Source organism: Siphateles boraxobius, unplaced genomic scaffold (genome assembly GCF_051911475.1).
Source record: "Siphateles boraxobius isolate OS27281-9 unplaced genomic scaffold, OSU_SipBor_1 22, whole genome shotgun sequence".
In the NCBI taxonomy this organism is placed as follows: Eukaryota; Metazoa; Chordata; class Actinopteri; order Cypriniformes; family Leuciscidae; genus Siphateles; species Siphateles boraxobius.
The window spans coordinates 16,449,458-16,469,272 of NW_027508833.1; the positions used below are offsets into that span (position 1 = coordinate 16,449,458).

General features: G+C 39.5%; 1 protein-coding gene across 2 annotated transcripts; it reads right to left on the bottom strand.

The window, feature by feature from the left end:
* Positions 1–2,293: 2,293 nt before the first annotated feature.
* txlnbb (taxilin beta b) lies at positions 2,294–16,310 on the bottom strand. 2 transcript variants are annotated; one of them, XM_077238706.1, is made up of 10 exons: positions 16,178–16,310; positions 12,636–12,858; positions 12,385–12,476; positions 11,459–11,629; positions 10,052–10,246; positions 4,639–4,758; positions 4,321–4,395; positions 4,139–4,231; positions 3,098–3,193; positions 2,294–2,904 (listed from the first exon to the last, which is right to left on the bottom strand). In XM_077238706.1, exons 2-10 carry the CDS (start codon positions 12,841–12,843, stop codon positions 2,350–2,352), a joined length of 1,605 nt encoding a protein of 534 aa, XP_077094821.1. In that variant the 5' UTR covers positions 12,844–12,858; positions 16,178–16,310; the 3' UTR covers positions 2,294–2,349. The 2 variants fall into 2 exon arrangements, with proteins under 2 accessions (XP_077094821.1, XP_077094822.1); XM_077238707.1 differs by lacking the exon at positions 16,178–16,310 and adding an exon at positions 14,080–14,213.
* Between the last annotated feature and the right edge of the window lie 3,505 nt (positions 16,311–19,815).

A 19,815-nucleotide genomic window follows, 5' to 3' on the forward strand; every position in this document is an offset into this window, starting at 1 on the left:
ATTGGCAGCTGGCATCACACCCCCTTGACAAAAATCTAATATGATTTTCCCATAGGGTTTTGGATTAAGCTCTGTGATGAAAAAAAGTTAATGATACTTTCACGTTTTGTCCATCAAGATAATTTTCACAGATGAACACAACTTTTATGAATTGTGAAGCCTAAATGTAGCCGCCAGAAGTAAAAAAGCTAAAGGTAGGCTATAAACAAACTACACCACGGTCCCACGAATTCAACGTCACCATCACTATTCACTAAGCTTCCGACAACTCTTTCAGCTTTTATCTAAAAAAAAAAATTCCAAGATCATTTGAGTTAGAATATAGTTGATCAGAGCACAATTATGAGGCTGTAATGTAATAAGGCTGTAAAAGCAAACTGGGTTTACCTGTTCAGCGTGATGTTTAATCTCCCCGACAGCCTCTGTAGTCCTTTTTAGCCAATTAGCAACCGCCCTTTTTCAAGACACATTACACAGATTAAAAAAATCATGAGTTGGGTTATATTGATTTTGATATTTTGGATGTGGTCGGTGCTTTGGCACTGATATGAACTTTGTTACTGTTTCCTGAAACGTAATCTGTATTTCAAATTGGTTTCTATTTCTAATTTTACTCACCAATGTTCATCATACGCAGGTTATCATCTGTGAAATTTAAACTTGAAGGATAGTCCCACAAAAATATGAATACAATTATATGGGAATGCATAAGGTTGTAGGTTTTTGTAATTAAATACCATATCAAAAGTGTGTGTGTGTGTGTGTGTGTGTGTGTGTGTGTGTGTGTGTGTGTGTGTGTGTGTGTGTGTGTGTGTGTGTGTGTGTGTGTGTGTGTGTGTGTGTGTGTGTGTGTGTGTGTGTACTGGTTTGAATTACATCGTGGGGACTGGGGACCAAATGTCCTGTGATAGAAATATTTTATGTAATGGTCTCAAAAGTGGTCAAAAGGGTATTTTCAACACAAAATGTACAGAGAAATGCAGACTAAGGATGCTCAGGTCAAAGACCATGTAGACTTACTTAAAAAGTGCTTAACAGTAGAACTAACAGTCAAATGATTAGCTTAGATAATTACTAACCAATCACCAGAACAAATCACAGCGAAGAAGACTTGAGTGACATTGATTTTTACTCAATTGTAACTTAAGATTTAAAAGTACATGTATCTTTCTGTTCAGGGAGACTCATTTGGTTCTTGTGACCAGTGATCTGAATTAAACTTCATTCCTGCAAAGAGCATCTTGGGAACTTGTCAGATAGTTGAGGAATGTAGAAGTACTAAAGATTCTACGATCGAAAGACAACAAAAGAAACTGCTCAAGTTTGATTGAGGTAGAGATAGTATCTTATACAGGGAAGTATTGGATTGTTTTGTAAATATTCAGGGAACTACCTCGAGATACTGTAATTATTTTATTATATTAACAACTGGAAGTTGTTTGAATTGTCCATGGTGTAGAAGTCAGATTTAGTAGTTTATATTTGTATTAATACCAGTCCCCACAAGGATAGTAAAACCTGAGATCACCTCCAGCCAGTGGTCCCCATTAGGGAAATGGATTAATAAACATACTAAATTATGTTTTATTTTTTTGAAAATGTAAAAATCCAGAACGTTTTCTAAAGTTTAGGGTTTGGGAATAAATTACAGTTTGTACAGTATAAAAATTATTATTTTTATAGAGTCCCCACAAAGATAGTGAAACCGTGTGTGTATGACCGAATCCCAATGTGTGTGGGATTGCACGAGTAAGTGCACTGTCAGTGCTGGCTGGGTTGCTGCAGGAATGGCATTCAATGTAAAACCAAGTGGCTTCCCTTGGAGCAATCCCCTAGACCCCCCATGTTAAAATGACGGACGGCTTTGAAGCTCTTTTAGCTTCAAAAATGCTCTTCAGAAACCTACGTGTGAAGCCGCGGACACTACGTCCATATTTTGTTACAGTCTATGTGTTAAATATGTGCCAGATCAGCTATGCAGATTATTCCACTGTGGCAAACCCCGACAAAAAAGGGAGCAAACCGAAAGAGAGAGAGAGAGAAATGCTATATCTAAGATAATAAAGAGCCAATATTGATTTAGTATGAAAATGTAATAAAATTTTCTCTCTATCTGTACTTTCCAAAACGTTGCATCAAAGTTTCTCCAAAAGAATGCACCATGTCACCGTCTCACAAGTTCAGAGTTGTTAGTCTAACCTCACATCGCTTATGCTGTCTTGAAATACATAATACTACAAGCATGTGTGGTGTAATAGTTCAAACCTCGAGTTACAAGCATGATGCGCAAAGGTGTAGAATAAACTTTATTCGTGAATGTGTGAGAAATTGACATTTCGATTAGTCTGTCTAATCAACCGATTGCATGTCTTTGTCTCTGAGCTCTTGACGTTCTTCAGACAGTGTGTCAGTGAGGGGTGGCATCTCCTCTGTGAAGTTGAGCTCCTCTACAACCTGTTGCTCACCATGAGCATCGTCTAGACTCTCAACACAGATGTCTGAGTCCTCGCAAGCCTCTGGCGGCATGTGGCGGCGAATGGTGAACGCTGCCGCTATCTCCTGTAGCCGAGCTTTCTCAGCCTTCAGGTTGAAGAGCTCTTTGGTCAGCGGCGTTGCTTCTGCGGGAGACTTACAGATTGGATCAATGGGGGTTTCTGGATCTTGACTGACCACTTCTGTTGAGACTGCCTCTTCCTCTTTAGCTACTGCAACATCCTCGGTTGCTTCTGTAGTTTTCTCTGTAGTGACGGACACAGCAACCACTGCATCGTCGGCTCCGGCCTGTTTGGATCCATTGAGCTTCTGAGACAGTGTTTTCCTCTCATCTTGAAGTGCTCTACAGAGATTCTCAAGTTTCTGGGTCTTCAAGGTGAAGAGTTCAATCTCCTTCTCCTTCAATGCTTTCTGCATGAAACAATCGTGATCAAATTGCTCCATATCTAGACTTTCAGCAATACTGAAACACGGTGTCAAGATTCATTCTCTTGATTCTTATTGTACAGCTAGTTGTTTAGTTGCAGACATTAAATATACAGAGATGGTATATATCGCTGTATTCTACAATATTGATTTATGATGTATGAACTGAGCAACTTACATCTCCAACCATATCAAGAAGAGCTTTATTGCAGCCATCAAAACGGGATTTCCAGCCAATTGCCTCCTTCTCCAACTTTTTCATCTTCTTTGCCATCTGTAATACAATTAACATCTTAGCTAAGTGTTATTTTAGTATTAGACCTTGTGATTTTGCAGAGTAAGACGCATATTTTGTTGATCTTGGAACAACATTCCTGTCCGGAAATGTAATATCTACCATATCTAACCCTTACCCATAAGTTATCCCTAATATCAGAGGGAAATGATAGGTGAATAACAGTAGAAGCACATAACCCTTGTAAGCCTAATCTTCACATAAACTGTGAACTTGTCTCTCAAATCTGATTGGTTGATTGGAATGTTGTTCCAGGATCAACAGAGATGTTAAGGCAGGAACATGTTGAATTTGGTGAAATCAGGTTCTGGATTTGGACTATCATGGTATTTACTAATATTTTGAATTGGCATTCATTTTTTTGTTCATTTTAAATTTTGTTTAACTTTTTAATAATTTTGTCATGTGCATTTGTTATTATATTAGTTTTATTGTATACATTTTATTTCAAGTTTAAGTGCTAGTTTTAGTTCTGTTTTAGATTTTATTAATTAGCAGTTTGTAATTTTAGTGTTTCGACTTAAATGTATTTCTGTTATTTGCCAAGGTAACATTTTTTAAAAAAACCTTTAATTTATTGAATCTAACAACATTGTTTTAATAGTCAATAACAATAAATTGTTAATTAACAATAAAACCTGAAACTGAGAGACCCTAAGCCCCTTTTAATAGCTCAAAAACATACTTAATATTGATGCATTTTATGTAAAAAGACTGTAGACAAAACTTCAACAATGCAACGATTTATTCAAATTTTACATTTTTTGATTATATGTATTGTATATTATTTGATTATTGATTAACAGTGTGTGATATTTCTACAATATTATTATTTTTACTATGTTCTTTTTATACGTTGAAGAATAATACAGTATAATGACTTAACCACTGTAAAGTGACTAGAAATGTGTCAGGCATACACACCTTGTCCATGTCTTGTTTGAAGCTGGCATACACACCACTGCTCTTAGATACCGTTCCTTGGAATTCATCAAACTTCTCAGAATATACAGCAAGCTAACCGGAAAACAAGTGAGTTATTTTGTGAACAAATATGATTAGAGAAAAAAAAAACTAGAGATGTGTAACATTTGATGAAATTGTACCTGGGCTTTCATATCAGTCTCTTGTACTTTCAGAAGTTTAACCTGTATTTTGGCCTCTGCAGTCTGCTTCAGTAACTGTAGAATACGTGCAGTATAGATCGGAAGTAGTTTAGTAGTAGTCCCAGAAAAAATAGTATACCTATTTCAGGAGTTAAGTTCTTTGCTTAAAAGCACAATTGTAATAATTTATCGTTCATATTTCTCTGGGCTCAAAATAGCAGCAAGATAAATTAGCATACTGTATGCAAGATCATTTATGCAATACAAATGTACTATTTGCAGTTGAGGGCATTTTTTTTCCTTAGATATTTTACTCACAAGCTCCTTCTCCAGTTTGTGTTTCTCTTCTGCTTCTTTGAGCATTAAGTTGGCCTTTGTGAGTTTTGACTCCATTAATTTCTGATGCAGGTCTCGGTGCTTGAACACTTTTTCAAGATTCTGCATGAAGGCCAAAAACACGATTATACAATTATTCTTAAATTATTATTATATATTTCTATCCACATTCTACTTAAGGACTAGGTTTGAAATACTTTATTCAGAACAGGGTTGTTATATTTAACTAAAACTAAAACCGTTAAAAAAAACATGTTTATTACTTCAAGTTCAAGTTTCAATTACTTGAAATAAAATAAACATTAACTGAAATAAAATCAAATTAAAGTTATTTTAAACTGTAATAAAAACTACATAGCAATATTTTTTTTTTTTTACTTTTTTTTTTTTTTACAAATTTACTAAATTTACTATCTAACTAAAAGGAAAACGTCTCAGGTTACGACTGTAACCTATGTTCCCTGAGAACAGGGAACGAGACAATACGTCAACGACGCTATGGGGGAACGCCTCAGGCGTGACAGGTGTCTGAAATCACTATCAAATCACGTCAATCATATTGACCGGCGACAGCCCGTGAATCATTAGCGTGAATGATTAACGTGCGACCTGGAAGTATAAAGGGGCGCCTTGCAAACATGACAAATCACCTTATCGTCTGAAGGGACTGTACGGTAGGCAAGCCCCGCGGCATGGCAGGGAGACGTATTGTCTCGTTCCCTGTTCTCAGGGAACATAGGTTACAGTCGTAACCTGAGACGTTCCCTTTCGAAGGGAACTCAACAATACGTCAACGACGCTATGGGGAACGATATACCAACGCCGCCATGCTAAGGGGAGTGCATGCCAAGTGGCAGTGACAACTGTCAGAACCAGCAACTTCAAATGAAACGCTAGAACCACTCACCCTCAGGTCACACTGGGCTGTCAGTGACAGCATTCCCTACGGTCATAGCCCAAGCTACAGCCTCACAGAAAAAACCTTCATAAACATGGTTAAATGAAAGGTCTACCTGGGCCGGCTCCGGGCCTGGAACCTCAGCTTCCAATTAGAAGGGGTCCCTTCTAGGGAATGTGGCTAGGGAACCCAAGGGAACCCCAGCCAGTCACTATTCAGGGGAACGTACTCACCCCGAAATGCCACCAGGACGGCCTGACCTGGCGCCAGTACATAGACACTTAGTCTGGCCAAATCCTGTCTGTCTGAAGACAGAGCCTCTGGACAAATGCCTTAAGTAAGGCATCCAACCCGAGGGACTGCGAAGCTGGCAGTGAACCACTCGGCCCGGATCTCAGAGACGGGATATCCCGGAGAGTATGACTCAGCATAGTGCTTTCCGACCCTTGCTAGCGAGGGGAGTTTCTCTACTCGATCCACGGATCAACCCAGTGTCTGTGTTTCAAAACACTGAGGAGGCCTGTGAAGGCCTAAGGGCTGATCTAACTGGGAGGCCTCACGAGAGGCCTACGACCGTCTGACCAGACTCAGGAAGCCGCATGCTCAAAGAGACCCTCATGAGGGGAGCACACGGTCTGCCTGATAGGCAAACCAGGCTGTAGGCAGAAAAGGTTCCGGGAGGGAACCTTTAGCAGAGAATGAACACTTTAGCGAGCCAGGGCGCAAGCTCGCCTTCAGCAGCTGCCTATTAAGGCTAGCTGAAACTGATAGCAAGAGACCACTAGCTTCATAAACCCAGCACCACTAGGGAGCGTTACAGGGAGGCCCGGAGAGGCCTACTACCTGATCCTTTAGGGAGGCACGTGAGGCCTACTACCTGATAACCACAGTACGTGGGATGCTCACCTTCAGGGAGGCCTGGTGAGGCCTACCACCTGGTCACCACTATCTGTGGGAACTCACTGGTAGCTTTGAGCCCTGAGTCCGGGTGAAAGTATAAGGTGGCCTGCTAAGGCCAGCCAGCTGGGGACTCGCCTATCAGGGAGGCCTGGTCGGGCCTACTACCTAATAGCAAGTCATATTCTGCCATAAAGTACACTGTTGGCTGTTTACACAGCGCCTACAGCATCCTGGTGCCTAATCACATTGCCCATGGCAGTGTACTCCGCAAGAAAGCTAGCACCCTTAAAACAAGGGGAGTACAACATACGCCACTCTGCCTCAACGGAGGCCCCAGTTAGTCAGGGGCCTACCATCTATGCATGGGCGTCAGCTCAGGGCAATGCTCTGGCTTCAGGGGAGCGTACTTCGACCAAAGAAGAAGTGAAGCTTACTCCATACTCGACCCGAGCCATAGTGGTGCGAGGTGGGATAAAACAGAACTGGGAGTGAAGTGCTCAGACCTACCCTGTATCACAGGGGAATACTCACACCTCACCCTGAGGTTATCAGGGTGCGGGCCTGCCAGCGGCTCTAGGGGTGACAGAAATGTATCTGTGCCCAACCTAGGGCCTGTTTGAGGCCTACCATGTCCTTACAAACCATCCTCAGCACCACGCTGCATTACTCTAGTCACCCCAGAATGCAGAGAAGGGGGCGGGCCTTGGCCTAACGACTCCCACGGGAGGAGGCTGTTTATACAGGGATGCTAGAAACCAACATTCACACAGTGAAGGGTCAGAGGAAGAAATGCTAAAATTTTTAGCAGAGCGCCTCTAATATCCCTGGCACAGCCTAGGCCAGCTACAGAGGCGGCCCTGGTGAGGGCCAGCCTGCAAGCATAGATCTATCTGAGGGCTCGGAGGAGCCACAGCCTTACTAAAGAATATAGTCTGTATTATTCCATACAAAGGGCTGCAGAATCGCTCAGCCTAATGAAAACCCAAACAGAGCTCAAGGGGCGACATACTCAGGAAGAAGTCAAAACGGACCTGTGGGCCGGACATAAGATCTATCTGAAGCTCTAGCGTCAGTCAACACTCTAAGTAAAACAATTTAAAGAGAGAGACCAACCACTCTACCCTGAGGTGGCTAGCAGCCCGAAGGCTAACACAGTTACCGTTCTGGCCACCCAACGGGGAACTTCAGGGCCCTGATAATCCAATAAAGTTCTCTTACCTTATTACCTTGACATGACCCCATGACTCTATACAGGGAACGAGGTCTGTAAAGAGAGAAATGTTATTTTTTAATCACAAAAAGTACTCTTTGAAAAGACCAGCAGCTCACCTGCGGCGTGCAAAGTGAAGACTCGCCAGATAGTTCTTTACAAACCTGGGATCCGCCACTTTACATGCCTGAAAGGGGCGTTTCCACTAACCAAGCCTAGGTGGGCCATCAGAACATAGTTCTCATCATAGGCCCATCCCCAGGCCTGATGTTACGAACGCCTGGGGGTCAGAAGAGAGAGGGCAGATTTCGTGACCCTCCGGGGAGGTTATCCATTACCAACGCTGTGTGCGTTTGTGCTGGACAACCTCCCTCAAATCTCTTCTGTTGCGGGAGTCACGCCTTCTCTGCGACCTGCTCCTCAAGGGAGGGGGCGCACGAGAGGCGACACTGGCTCGCTGACCCTGCCTACGGTCCTCAGACCGTGAAGGGCCAGGCTCCCCCGCTTGCCGGGGTACAGACGCGGATCTCAGCGGTATACAAGTTTTAAACGCTGCTGAGCGCGCCTTCGCCTCCCTAAACTTCCCCACCACCGCTTCTACGGAGGTGCCGAAGAGTTCGGAAGGCGAAACCGGCGAATCGAGGAGAAAGGCTTTTTCTTTCTCCCCGATGTCGGCTAGACTTAACCACAGATGCCTCTCCGTGGCCACCATCGCCGCCATCGACCGTCCGATCGCGGCAGCGGTTTGCTTGGTGGCCCGGAGAGCCAGATCTGTGGTGCGGCGCAGCTCAGCCACCGCCTCAGGGGACATCCCTGCCCCCTGGTCGAGATCCCCCAGCAGGTCGGCCTGGTACGCCTGTAATACTGCCATGGTGTGCAGTGCAGCACCGGCCTGACCTGCTGCCGTGTATGCTCTGCCATTCAAACGAGCCGTTGTTTTTAGCGGTTTGGATGGCAGGGTTGGAGCTTTCAATGTCGCTGCCCGCCCGCACACGAGATAGTTCGCGAACGTCTCGTCAATGGGCGGCATTGACACGTACCCATGCTCTCCGATCCCCTCGACATCAGCGAAACTGGCCCGCTGATGTCGGTGAATACGGGCAGAGTATGGGCTCTTCCATGCCCTCTCGATCTCCGTGTGAAGATCAGGAAGGAATAGAAGGCTCACCTGAGCTGGTGGTGTATGGCCGGGGAGAAACCGATCGTCGAGCCTACCGCGAGCGATCTCTCCTCTAGCGCGCTGCCAAGGCAGCTGCAGCCTATTGACAGCGCGCTCCATCACATCCACCAGCTCTGCACACACGGGGCAGGGTGGCTGAGGAGGTTCAGGATCTACCTGATCATACACCTCCTCAGCCATCTCCTGCGCGTCCTGAAGAGCATCAACTGCAGGTACAGTCGGTGAGTAATCTTCCCCATCGACCTGCAGTTCGCCCTCGTCAGCCGTCGAATCATCTGAGAGGTTAACAACCCTCTCGAGGCGATCGACGAGCTCCATCTGGGAGCCCCATGATTTAAGTCGCCGCTCGGCCTCGGCACGAGCGGGACCCGCGCCGTGGGGTCCAGACGCTGAACCCCCTTCACTCGAGAAGAGGGCCAGACGAGAGCGGAGCGTTTTAAGAGAAAAACGCTCGCAGTTAGCACAGAGGGCTCCCTCGAGAACCTCCCGTGCGTGCTCTTCACCCAAGCAAAAAACGCACAGCTCGTGTGTGTCGGCCGGTGTCAGAAACCTCGGACACGGGTCGGCACACTTATGAAAACAATCTGCCTTAGCTGTGCGTTTCATCCTTCTCTTACCTTCGTATACTTGAATAGCGTTTCAAACAAACAGTCCCTGAAGACGATGAGATGATTTGTCATGTTTGCAAGGCGCCCCTTTATACTTCCAGGTCGCACGTTAATCATTCACGCTAATGATTCACGGGCTGTCGCCGGTCAATATGATTGACGTGATTTGATAGTGATTTCAGACACCTGTCACGCCTGAGGCGTTCCCCCATAGCGTCGTTGACGTATTGTTGAGTTCCCTTCGAAAGGGAACAGAAAATATACTCAGGCAAATATTTTGCCGTTCAGATGACCAGGAAGAATGTCCCAATTTCCTTTGTATATCCTTCTTTTTTTTGTCTTATATCCTTATATATATATATATATATATATATATACATATATATATATATATATATATATATATATATATATATATATATATACATACATACATATATATATATATATATATATATATATATATATATATATATATATATATATATATATATACATACAGTAAATTGTAATAGGATCTCTATGATAGTAAAATATCACTGATTGGAATGATATGATCTCAGGTCAAACCAGAGTGACCTCCAGTTGGTTTTCCATACCGCCTCTCGCTGGTCACATTTTGATATGAGGTCCTTGAGTTTCTCAGCCAGCTCGCTGTTCTCCTGGCACAGTTTGTTGTTGCGGCTGCTGTGCTCCTCGATCTGGGCCTGGATGTCCGTCAGCGTGTTCTGGAAATGCGTGGTTATTTCCTTCCTCTTGAGATCATCTTCACGACACCTCTGTAGGGTTTCCTCCTGCACCAAAAGCGTCATCAGACAGATGTGAGTTCTTGTAAAGAAGTGAGTTCTAGTAAAAAAAAGAAATCTTGGTCATAATGACATAAGTTATCTTGTGTTTTGTTGTGTTTGTCAGTAGGGGGCGATCTTGAAATATAAACTCTTTTACTGTGATTTTGTATACTGCCATTTCAGTGCTATTAAGTTAAACATTGTTTATCTTACCTTTATTCGGCTTACTTTAGAACTTTTCCGTTAGTCAGGTGAGGTCCCATTGCTTCATGTTCGTTAACTAACTAACATTAACTAACAATGAGCAGCAATATAGTTTCTACAGTATTTATTAATCTTTGTTAACAATATTTAGCGCTACCTCCTGAAATTAGTTTTTGCAGGGTGGGATTTCTGTAGTATGGATTTGTTACTACTAATATATACACAGACATGCTGATGTGTGCATAAGATAAGCTGGTGCATAAATATACATAAATCCCGTAGTAGCATATCTAGGCAAGTGGAGCTGGGGAAGGTGGAGGGTTTCAGAGCTTACAGCAAACAATGAACCAGACTATTTAAATGTTGAGCAAGCAATCTCATTTGCTGCAAGATCGGAAGAGGCCAATCAGCTTGTGTCATGTGATAGCTTGCAAATTGCATGTAAAGGACCACAGCCTGCGCCCTCTAGAGTTTCATGACTGAACTAGATAATAATAATTCATTAAATTTATATAGGCTAGCGCTTTTCTCTGCACTCAAAGCGCTTTAGATATAAGGGGGAATCTCCTCAAACACCACCAATGTGCAGCATCCACCTGGATGTTGCGACGGCAGACATATTGTGACAGAACGCCCACCACGCACCAGCTTATTGGTGGAGAGGAGACAGAGTGATAGTAGATATGTAATACAAATCTTCATTTTTAGTTCATGTTAGCCCAGGTCCATTAACTAATATTAACATACACAACTTTTGATTTTAATAATGTATTAGTAAATGTTGAAATTAACATTAAATGAGCTTGATAAATCCTTTAGAAATACTTTCATATAACAAATATAGTTAACAAATGTTAAACCTTATTGTAAAGTGATACCACTTTATGAGACACTTTTGTCTTTTTATTATTGTCGAGCATGTTTTGATTTGTGCTCATTAGTAGATATAAGTGTTTAAAGCAATATAAGATGTTTTTGCACAATCATATCCATGAGAATGGATGATATTGGCACCTTTAACGTCTTGTTGTGTCTTTGCAGCTCCCTGCACAGGCCTTCTAGTTTACTGCGGGCCAGAACAGCTCGGCTGTGTTCACTCTGGAGCTGATCCTTCTCCTTCAGCACCTGGAGAAGTTTCTTCTGCAGGACTTTCAGCTGTTTCTGGTCTGAACGGTGCTCTTCCAGCTGCAAGTTATTTGAACAAACAATGTTGTTATGATCTCTCGTTTACAGAAATATAAAAACTATTTTAATATAACAAGCTAAAAATAAAAATATCTTAGAGAATTCATTAATTTTGGACATGTACAATAAATACAGTCTAATATGGGACAACCCTAAATAAATCTGTATTGAAATAAAATGTATTTTATACATGAATGTAAAGCCTGTTTGTTTCTAAATATACTTAAAATGGTTTCACAAAGCTGTGAAAAAGAATTTAAAGGGGGCTGATTTTTCCAAATGCTTATGTGTATATTTACAGTACTAAGTTAGTTAAGCAGCAGTACCCCAGTATACAATGTTATTAATACATTGGTTTTATTAGGTATTTTGTTAAAAAGTTTTTTGGTTTCACTTTATTTTGATGGTCCCTTTAACACATTCTGTTGTCTATAAGTAACATTGCACCTTCATGTCTACTAACTCTCAATAGAGTATTAGTTGAGTATTAGTAGACTTTTTAGGGTTAGAATAAGTTGACATGTAGTTGCAAAGTTACTTATAGTCAATAGAGTGTCTGTTGGAGGACCATCACAATAAAGAGTTTGCAGATATGAAGCAGATAGTCCACTAATACTCTAATGAGAGTTAGTTGACATGTAGTTGAAAAGTTACGTATAGCCTAGTTAACAGAATGTTCAAAAGGGACCATCAAAATAAAGTTTACCAGTTTTTTAATGTTTCAAATGCGGAACATTGTTAATGATTGTACTCACCAGTTCTGCATGTTTTTTGATGAGAGCATCTAGTTTCTGCTCTGGCGTTCCCAGTTTATTCAGGCTTTGCATGAGCAGCATGGCTTCCTTCCCTGTGATTATTGACACAATTTACTTTGGTCACACTGTGTGATTGAGCAAAGTGGAAAAATAAGCAGTATAAAGAGGAAATACTTGTTTGAATTTATCACTGATCACATTACCAGTGATTTAAATGGACTAACATGTTAAATATCTTGCACATGACTTACCGAGGCCTTTAAGCATCTTCTTCTCCATTTTCTGTTCTTTGGCCTTGCCTGAAACAGCCTCTTCCTCAACATCCTCAGGCTCACCTGGCTGTTCGCTCACCTGATAGGTGTTGATAATGTCCTCCAGCTGCTGACTCAGATCCTCAGTGAGGTCATTGGTCACATCAGCCTTGCTGTCTCCATTTGTAGGTTGTGAACAGCTCTCCATCCTGATGATATTCAACTATTGAGACAGGGCAGAGTCAGTGAAAGATGGTGGGATGAATTCGTTGCTTTTAGATTGAACAATGTAATCGTTTACAAGGTTTTTTATTCAGATTGTGGTTAGTATAAGAATGATTCCTGGTTTAGGGACTACTAAATTATGCAACATGAAACTTCATCTTGTGTTTTATTACAAGATTGGATATTATGGTAAAATGTTACAATAAGGTTTCATTTGTTAAAGGGTTAGTTCACCCAAAAATGAAAATTCTGTCAGTATTTACTCACCCTCATGTTGTTCCAACCCCGTAAAACCTTCGTTCATCTTCGGAACACGAATTAAGATATTTTTGATGAAATCTGAGAGCTGGATCACTCCTCCATACTAGTCCATAGGCTTCTTGAGGGATTGAACTTGCCGGCCTCGAAAAGTTATTAAAGACATCGTTAAAATAGTCCAAGTGACTACAGTGGCTCAATCTTAAGTTTATCAAATGACGAGAATACTTTTTGTGAAAAAACTTCACAAAAAGTATTCTCGTCGCTTGATAAACTTAAGATTGAGCCACTGTAGTCACTTGGACTATTTTAACGATGTCTTTAATAACTTTTCGAGGCCGCCAAGTTTCAATCCCTCAAGAAGCCTATGGACTAGTATGGAGGAGTGATCCAGCTCTCAGATTTCATCAAAAATATCTTAATTCGTGTTCCGAAGATGAACGAAGGTCTTACGGGGTTGGAACAACATGAGGGTGAGTAAATAGGCTACTGACAGAATTTTCATTTTTGGGTGAACTATCTCTTTAACATTAGTTAACTAGATTAGTTAACATGAACTAACAATGACCAACACTTCTACAGCGTTTATTGTTATTATGAGCTATTAAAGCGCGTAGCTCTGAATAACTGGTAAAAGGGTGTTGGAAAATTGTGTTGTTGAAGAAGCATGGACACTTTTATGCCATAGGTGACACTTTAACTGTTATAAAGGTGAACAACATTATATATTTCCTATGCAAAATTACATTTACATTACTGAAAAAATGGTCTGCTGTACATAGAACTTCACGAAATTAGGTTTATATGCGCCATATGATTCTAAAGAAGCATGCAAACTTTTACAGAGATCGGGCCATAAGTAGAGCAATAACTGTTAAAAAACTTTAAAATTGCCTGTATTGGCTGAAAATAGTATTTTCCTTCTATGATTTAATAATAATAATAATTAATAATTAGTTACATTTATATAGCGCTTTTCTGGGTGCTCAAAGTGCTTCACATATGCAAGGGGGAATCTCCTCAACCAGCACCAATGTGCAGAATCCACCTGGATGATGCGACGGCAGCCATAGTGCGCCAGAACACCCTCCACACAACAGCTTATTGGTGGAGAGGAGACAGTGATGAAGCCCATTAGTATATATATATATATATATATATACAGGTCCTTCTCAAAAAATTAGCATATTGTGATAAAGTTAATTATTTTCCATAATGTAATGATAAAAATTAAACTTTCATATATTTTAGATTCATTGCACACCAACTGAAATATTTCAGGTCTTTTATTGTTTTAATACTGATAATTTTGGCATACAGCTCATGAAAACCCCAAATTCCTATCTCAAAAAATTAGCATATCATGAAAGGGTCTCTAAACGAGCTATTAACCTAATCATCTGAATCAACTAATTAACTCTAAACACCTCTAAAAGATTCCTGATGCTTTTAAAAACTCCCGGCCTGTTTCATTACTCAAAACCGCAATCATGGGTAAGACTGCCGACCTGACTGCTGTCCAGAAGGCCATCATTGACACCCTCAAGCAAGAGGGTAAGACACAGAAAGAAATATATATATATATATGGGGATGATTAGTAGGCCATGATGGACAGAGGCCAAGGGGCAAATTTGGCCGGGATGCCGGGGTTACACCCCTACTCTTTTTCAAGTGATTTAAGTGGTTACATGCTTGCTAAATAAAACATATCTTTTTACGCATGTGCTTAAAGGCTTTCAAACGATCGAACCCCGATAATTGCTGCTTGCAGCTGTATTTATTATTATATTTATTATTATTTATGGCAACAAATATTTATTATGTTAATCTCACCATTTAATAATACGTTTTTAAGATCAAAAGTTGTATCTGTTAATTAATGCACTGTGAACTAACATTACCAAAAGTTAATAAATGCTTTAAGAATAGCCTTTATTGCTTCCTTTTAGTTCATGTTAGTTAACTAATGTTAACATATTATACCTTATTGTAAAGTGTTACTGATATTGTTTAATGTGATGATAATGATTTATCAGTTTTTGAAGAAAAACTTTAGAAGTGAGACTACTTTGATTAATACAATTCCTGATTAATAAAATATTTGATTAATAAATATATATACTTATTTGTAACTATAATATACTATAATATATAACTTTTTAATTCTTTTTTGGGAAAAAGATATTTTCCCAAATAATGTTTGCCATGATGCTAATGATATGCATATAGTGGTGATAGTGATTAAAAATCCTTTTCTAAAAAAACTATCTGTTTAGCATGATGCTAATGAAATGAAACAGAAATGTTTTGTAATAAACAAATAGTAGGCTACACATACCAAGTAAGGAATTATAAGGTTGAATTTCCCTGATTGTATCACTAGTCATAAATTATTTCAAACTAAACTATTTAAAAGCTTTAAATAATGCATCATTATGAGCCAGAGGGGTCAGAAAAGTTCCCTTAAAATGTCTCTTATATATGTTTAAAAGTGGACATGCACATTAGACCTTGTGAGATGACTGCTTTGAATTGATTTAATTCTTACTGATTCTAAAGAGCTGTTTAGGGTTGTTTACCCCCTGAGATACAGAGCAACTGTCTGTTTCCCCTGTTTATCTGGTTAAATTTAGCTGCTCAGTCCAGGCTGATAACTCCCCCTGCAAGATTTCACAAGCACATGGCACCTGTTCATGACCTGAAGTCTATTTAAAGAGACCCTTAATATGGTCAACTTGTCTGCTTATTTTTCAGCATGACAATGTTCAAATGATATGTTGTAAAATTGCATTGCTCACTTAATAAATAAAAGCTTACAATGAACCTTCATGCATTGCAAAGTATTGCACTGATATTTTTTTAAGGATTCAACAGACACAAAACCTTTACTCAGAAACTTTACTCACTTACACGAAAACATGCTTTTCATGCTGAATACATGTTGAAATATATATTTACTTTTACAGTATGGCAATCAAACATCCAGTCAAACCAATTGACATTTAAAAAAACTATGATAACAGTGCATGACACAATAAAGATGTGAGGAAACACTTACCAGCAGGAGCAGTGAGAGAATGAGTGGAGCAGAGCCGAGCCGAGTCTGTCAGGACAAACACAGCAGCTGTGTGAGGCAGACAGACCTCAAAATAATCAGGAGGGATCATGCTCACCCTGAACACACAACACACTGAACGCTGAATTCTGTGCAAGCCCATGCTGAGATTCCAATCATGTTCTGCAATGTATGTCAAATTCAAATCATGTTCATCTACAGTATAGGTAAAGAATATCTATGACTTTTTGTCAAACACGGTTTGATTGATGTGAAATCTTTAAATATGCAGGACGAAGCGTTTTAAATGTTTTATAAATTATCATTTGAAATTGTGAATCTCAGGAAATTTCATAAAGTCCAGGTCTATTTTAGGCCAAAATATGTCTGCTTTTGTTGTTGCTTTTTGCATTTTGAGGTTAGTTTAATGAGAATTAAGCATATTTTCTAACCCTTTTTGTTATTGTCATGGAAAAAAAATTCATGACATTTAATGACTTGGATGTGGAAAAAACATAATATTTCCAGAATGGCTGTATTTGTGGAAGCGCCTTCAATTTATGCTGATTTACATTTAAAAAAGATAGTATAGCTATATAAACACCCATTTTACTATACAAGTACATCAGGATTTTAGGGGAAATGTTCCCGGTTCCGTCTGACCTAATCTAGGCAACCTAACATAGAATTATAGAAGTCTATAATGTGTTATATAACTGATAACGGTCAGATAAGTATGATTTAAACCATGCTAGTCCAATTCCACTAATGCTAACATCATTTATGAGTCTATTTAAAAGAATGTTGTGGTCAATGGTATCAAATGCAGCACTAAGATCCAGTAACACTAATAGAGAGATACAACCACGATCGGATGATAAGAGCAAATCATTGTGACTCTAATGAGAGCTGTCTCAGTGCAATGTCTAAATCCTGACTGAAAAATCCTCGCAGATACCATTTATTTCTAAAAAGGAACATAGTTGTGTGGATACTGCCTTTTCTAGTATCTTTGACAGAAAAGGTAGAGATCGCCCTGTAATTGACTAATTCTGTAGGATCAAGTTGCGTTTTTTTAACAAGCGTTTTAATCGTAGCCAGCTTAAAAGTTTTTGGTATGTATCCTAATGACAAAGATGATATTAAGAAGAGGATCTATGACCTCTGGAAGCATCTCTTTAAATAGCTTAGTCGGTATAGGGTCTAACATACATGTTGTCGATTTAGATGATTTAACGAGTTTAGAAAATTCTCCCACTCTAATAGAAATGAATGAATCACATTTCTCCTCAGGGACACTACAATGCACTGCCTGGTGCGATACTGTAGTAGACGGTTGCATAGTTATAATTTTCTGCCTGATATTAACAATCTTGTAACTAAAGAAGTTCATAAAGTCATTACTGCTGTGCTGCTTGGAAATGTCTGTGGTTGAAGCTTTATTTTCCGTTAGTTTAGCCACTATTTCAAACAAATACCTATGGTTTTGTTTATTTTCTTCGGTAACACCTTACAATAACGGTGCACTAATAAGCATTGATTAATACTTAACTAATGCACAGATAATCATGAGTTAATATATGACTCATGAAGAACTAAACCATTAATTAATTATTACTGCACCAGCAACTAATAAAGAGTCTATATGATTAATAGATTAAGTAATAAATGAATTGCTATTAATTAAACGTGTCATCATGTATTAATTCCCTAATAACATATTTTATTAACTAATAGTGTAAATGAATGTGTTAATTACCACAATTGGTCAACGCTATGCACTTCAACTTCCAGTTGTGTGCTTTAATTAATCATTAGCTAATGATTTGCAAATCTATCATTATGTTATGACTTTACTTGTTGAGGCACATGACTATTAACTAATTGTTAAGTAATATGTCATTATGGTTATGGGTTTTGTCATCCCCACTAAAGGTCTGTGGGGCAGTTGCACATGCAGTGAGTGTAATTTCAGAGAGTGTTTGAAGGATGGGTAAGTTGGGTCGCACACAAATATCAGCACACCAGAATCTGAAATACTGACGCTGTTACACCGTGTTTAAACTGGACGACACCATTACAGCGGTCTACACTGGACATGACAGACTATTGCAAGTCCATTTGTCCTTCATAACAGAAGTAGCGCAAGAGCCTGGAGTACGTCAGAAATAGAGTAAGGCATCAGTTTACTGTCGCGGGTTTGTTGTGTTGTGTAGCATTGTGTCGCACCCAGTGTTGTAGCACTGATTATAATGGGTTCTAGTGTCTTTGTCTGGTCTAGACACAGTGTTATGAGATAGCAGAGCTTGACCACATATTCTCAGTGTTCTGCCTTTAAATCCTCGAGCTCAAGCTTAACCTGACACTCTCCTGTGCCATGAACTGTTGGATGCGGTGGTTCATCTGGCACAGTGGAATCCCGGTTGTAAAAGGCTGGAAATTGAAATCCATAGTGTGGATGTCAAAACCAAAATTACATATTACTTAACAATTAGTTAATAGTCATGTGCCTCAACAAGTAAAGTCATAACATAATGATAGATTTGAAAATCATTAGCTAATGAGGAATTAAAGCAGACAACAGGAAGTTGAAGTGCATAGCGTTGACTAATTGTGGTAATTAACACATTAATTTACATTATTAGTTAATAAAATATGTTATTAAGGAATTAATACATGATGACACGTTTAATTAATAGCAAGTCATGTATTACTTAATCTATTAATCATATAGACTCTTTATTAGTTGCTGATGCAGTAATAATTAATTAATGGTTTAGTTCTTCATGAGTCATACATTAACTCATGATTATATGTGCATTAGTTAAGTATGAATTAATGCATATTAGTGCACCCGTATTGTAAAGTGTTACCTTTTCTTCTAATAGGGTTGAAAAATGAGCAGATCTAGCAGTTTTTAAGGCCTCTCTGTACGCAATCGTGCTCTTACCATGAAATATGAAAAAACTCTAGTTTTTAACTTCCAGTTGTTAAGTATTTCCCATGAGTCTTGCTTTATGCCTGATTAAATGAGGTGGACAAACTCTCTACTTGGGCTCAGGCTAGTAAGCTTATACAAAATATAATCAAATTCAAATTATATATATATATATATATATATATAGTATATACATTTTTTTTTTTGCTTTGTTCATTTTAGTGAAAGTGTTTCCATTGATCTTGAAAATGCGAAGATGACTGTATATAGATTTACATGCATACAAAATCCAAAGTAGCATAAGTGATATACTAAAGACATTTACATCGGTTTGAAAACATCAGCTGTTGTATTTGTTTTATTGCCGTGTCTTGGTTTCTTTAATTTACTTTGTCTTAAACTTTTTGTCAGCTGTTCCCCCATTATGCCTCTAAAGGCCTGTTTTTTTCTGCTGACGTAGTTGAATGGGGATTATGTGAGGAGCACATGTTCAGTTCTTTTGTTTTTGCCTTTTTGTTGTCTTTTTGTACCTCATGGGTAAATCAATGTAGGTAGAGTAGATGAAAGGGAAAATGCATTGACCGGAGCTGCACAGGTCAACTGGAACAGCAGCGTTTGAGCTGGAGCTCAGCAGAAGGCAACAGGTCTGACATGAGGGCAAAGCATTACAGACTATTTGAACTTAAAGAAAAAAGACATTATC

Coding starts and splice junctions, on each gene's coding strand:
- txlnbb (XM_077238706.1), bottom strand. CDS start 12,843: ATGGAGAGCTGTTCACAACCTACAAATGGAGACAGCAAGGCTGATGTG. Junction 11,630..12,384: donor TCAAAAAACATGCAGAACTG/GTGAGTACAATC, acceptor AATAACTTGCAG/CTGGAAGAGCACCGTTCAGA. Junction 2,905..3,097: donor TTCTTGATATGGTTGGAGAT/GTAAGTTGCTCA, acceptor TGTTTCATGCAG/AAAGCATTGAAGGAGAAGGA.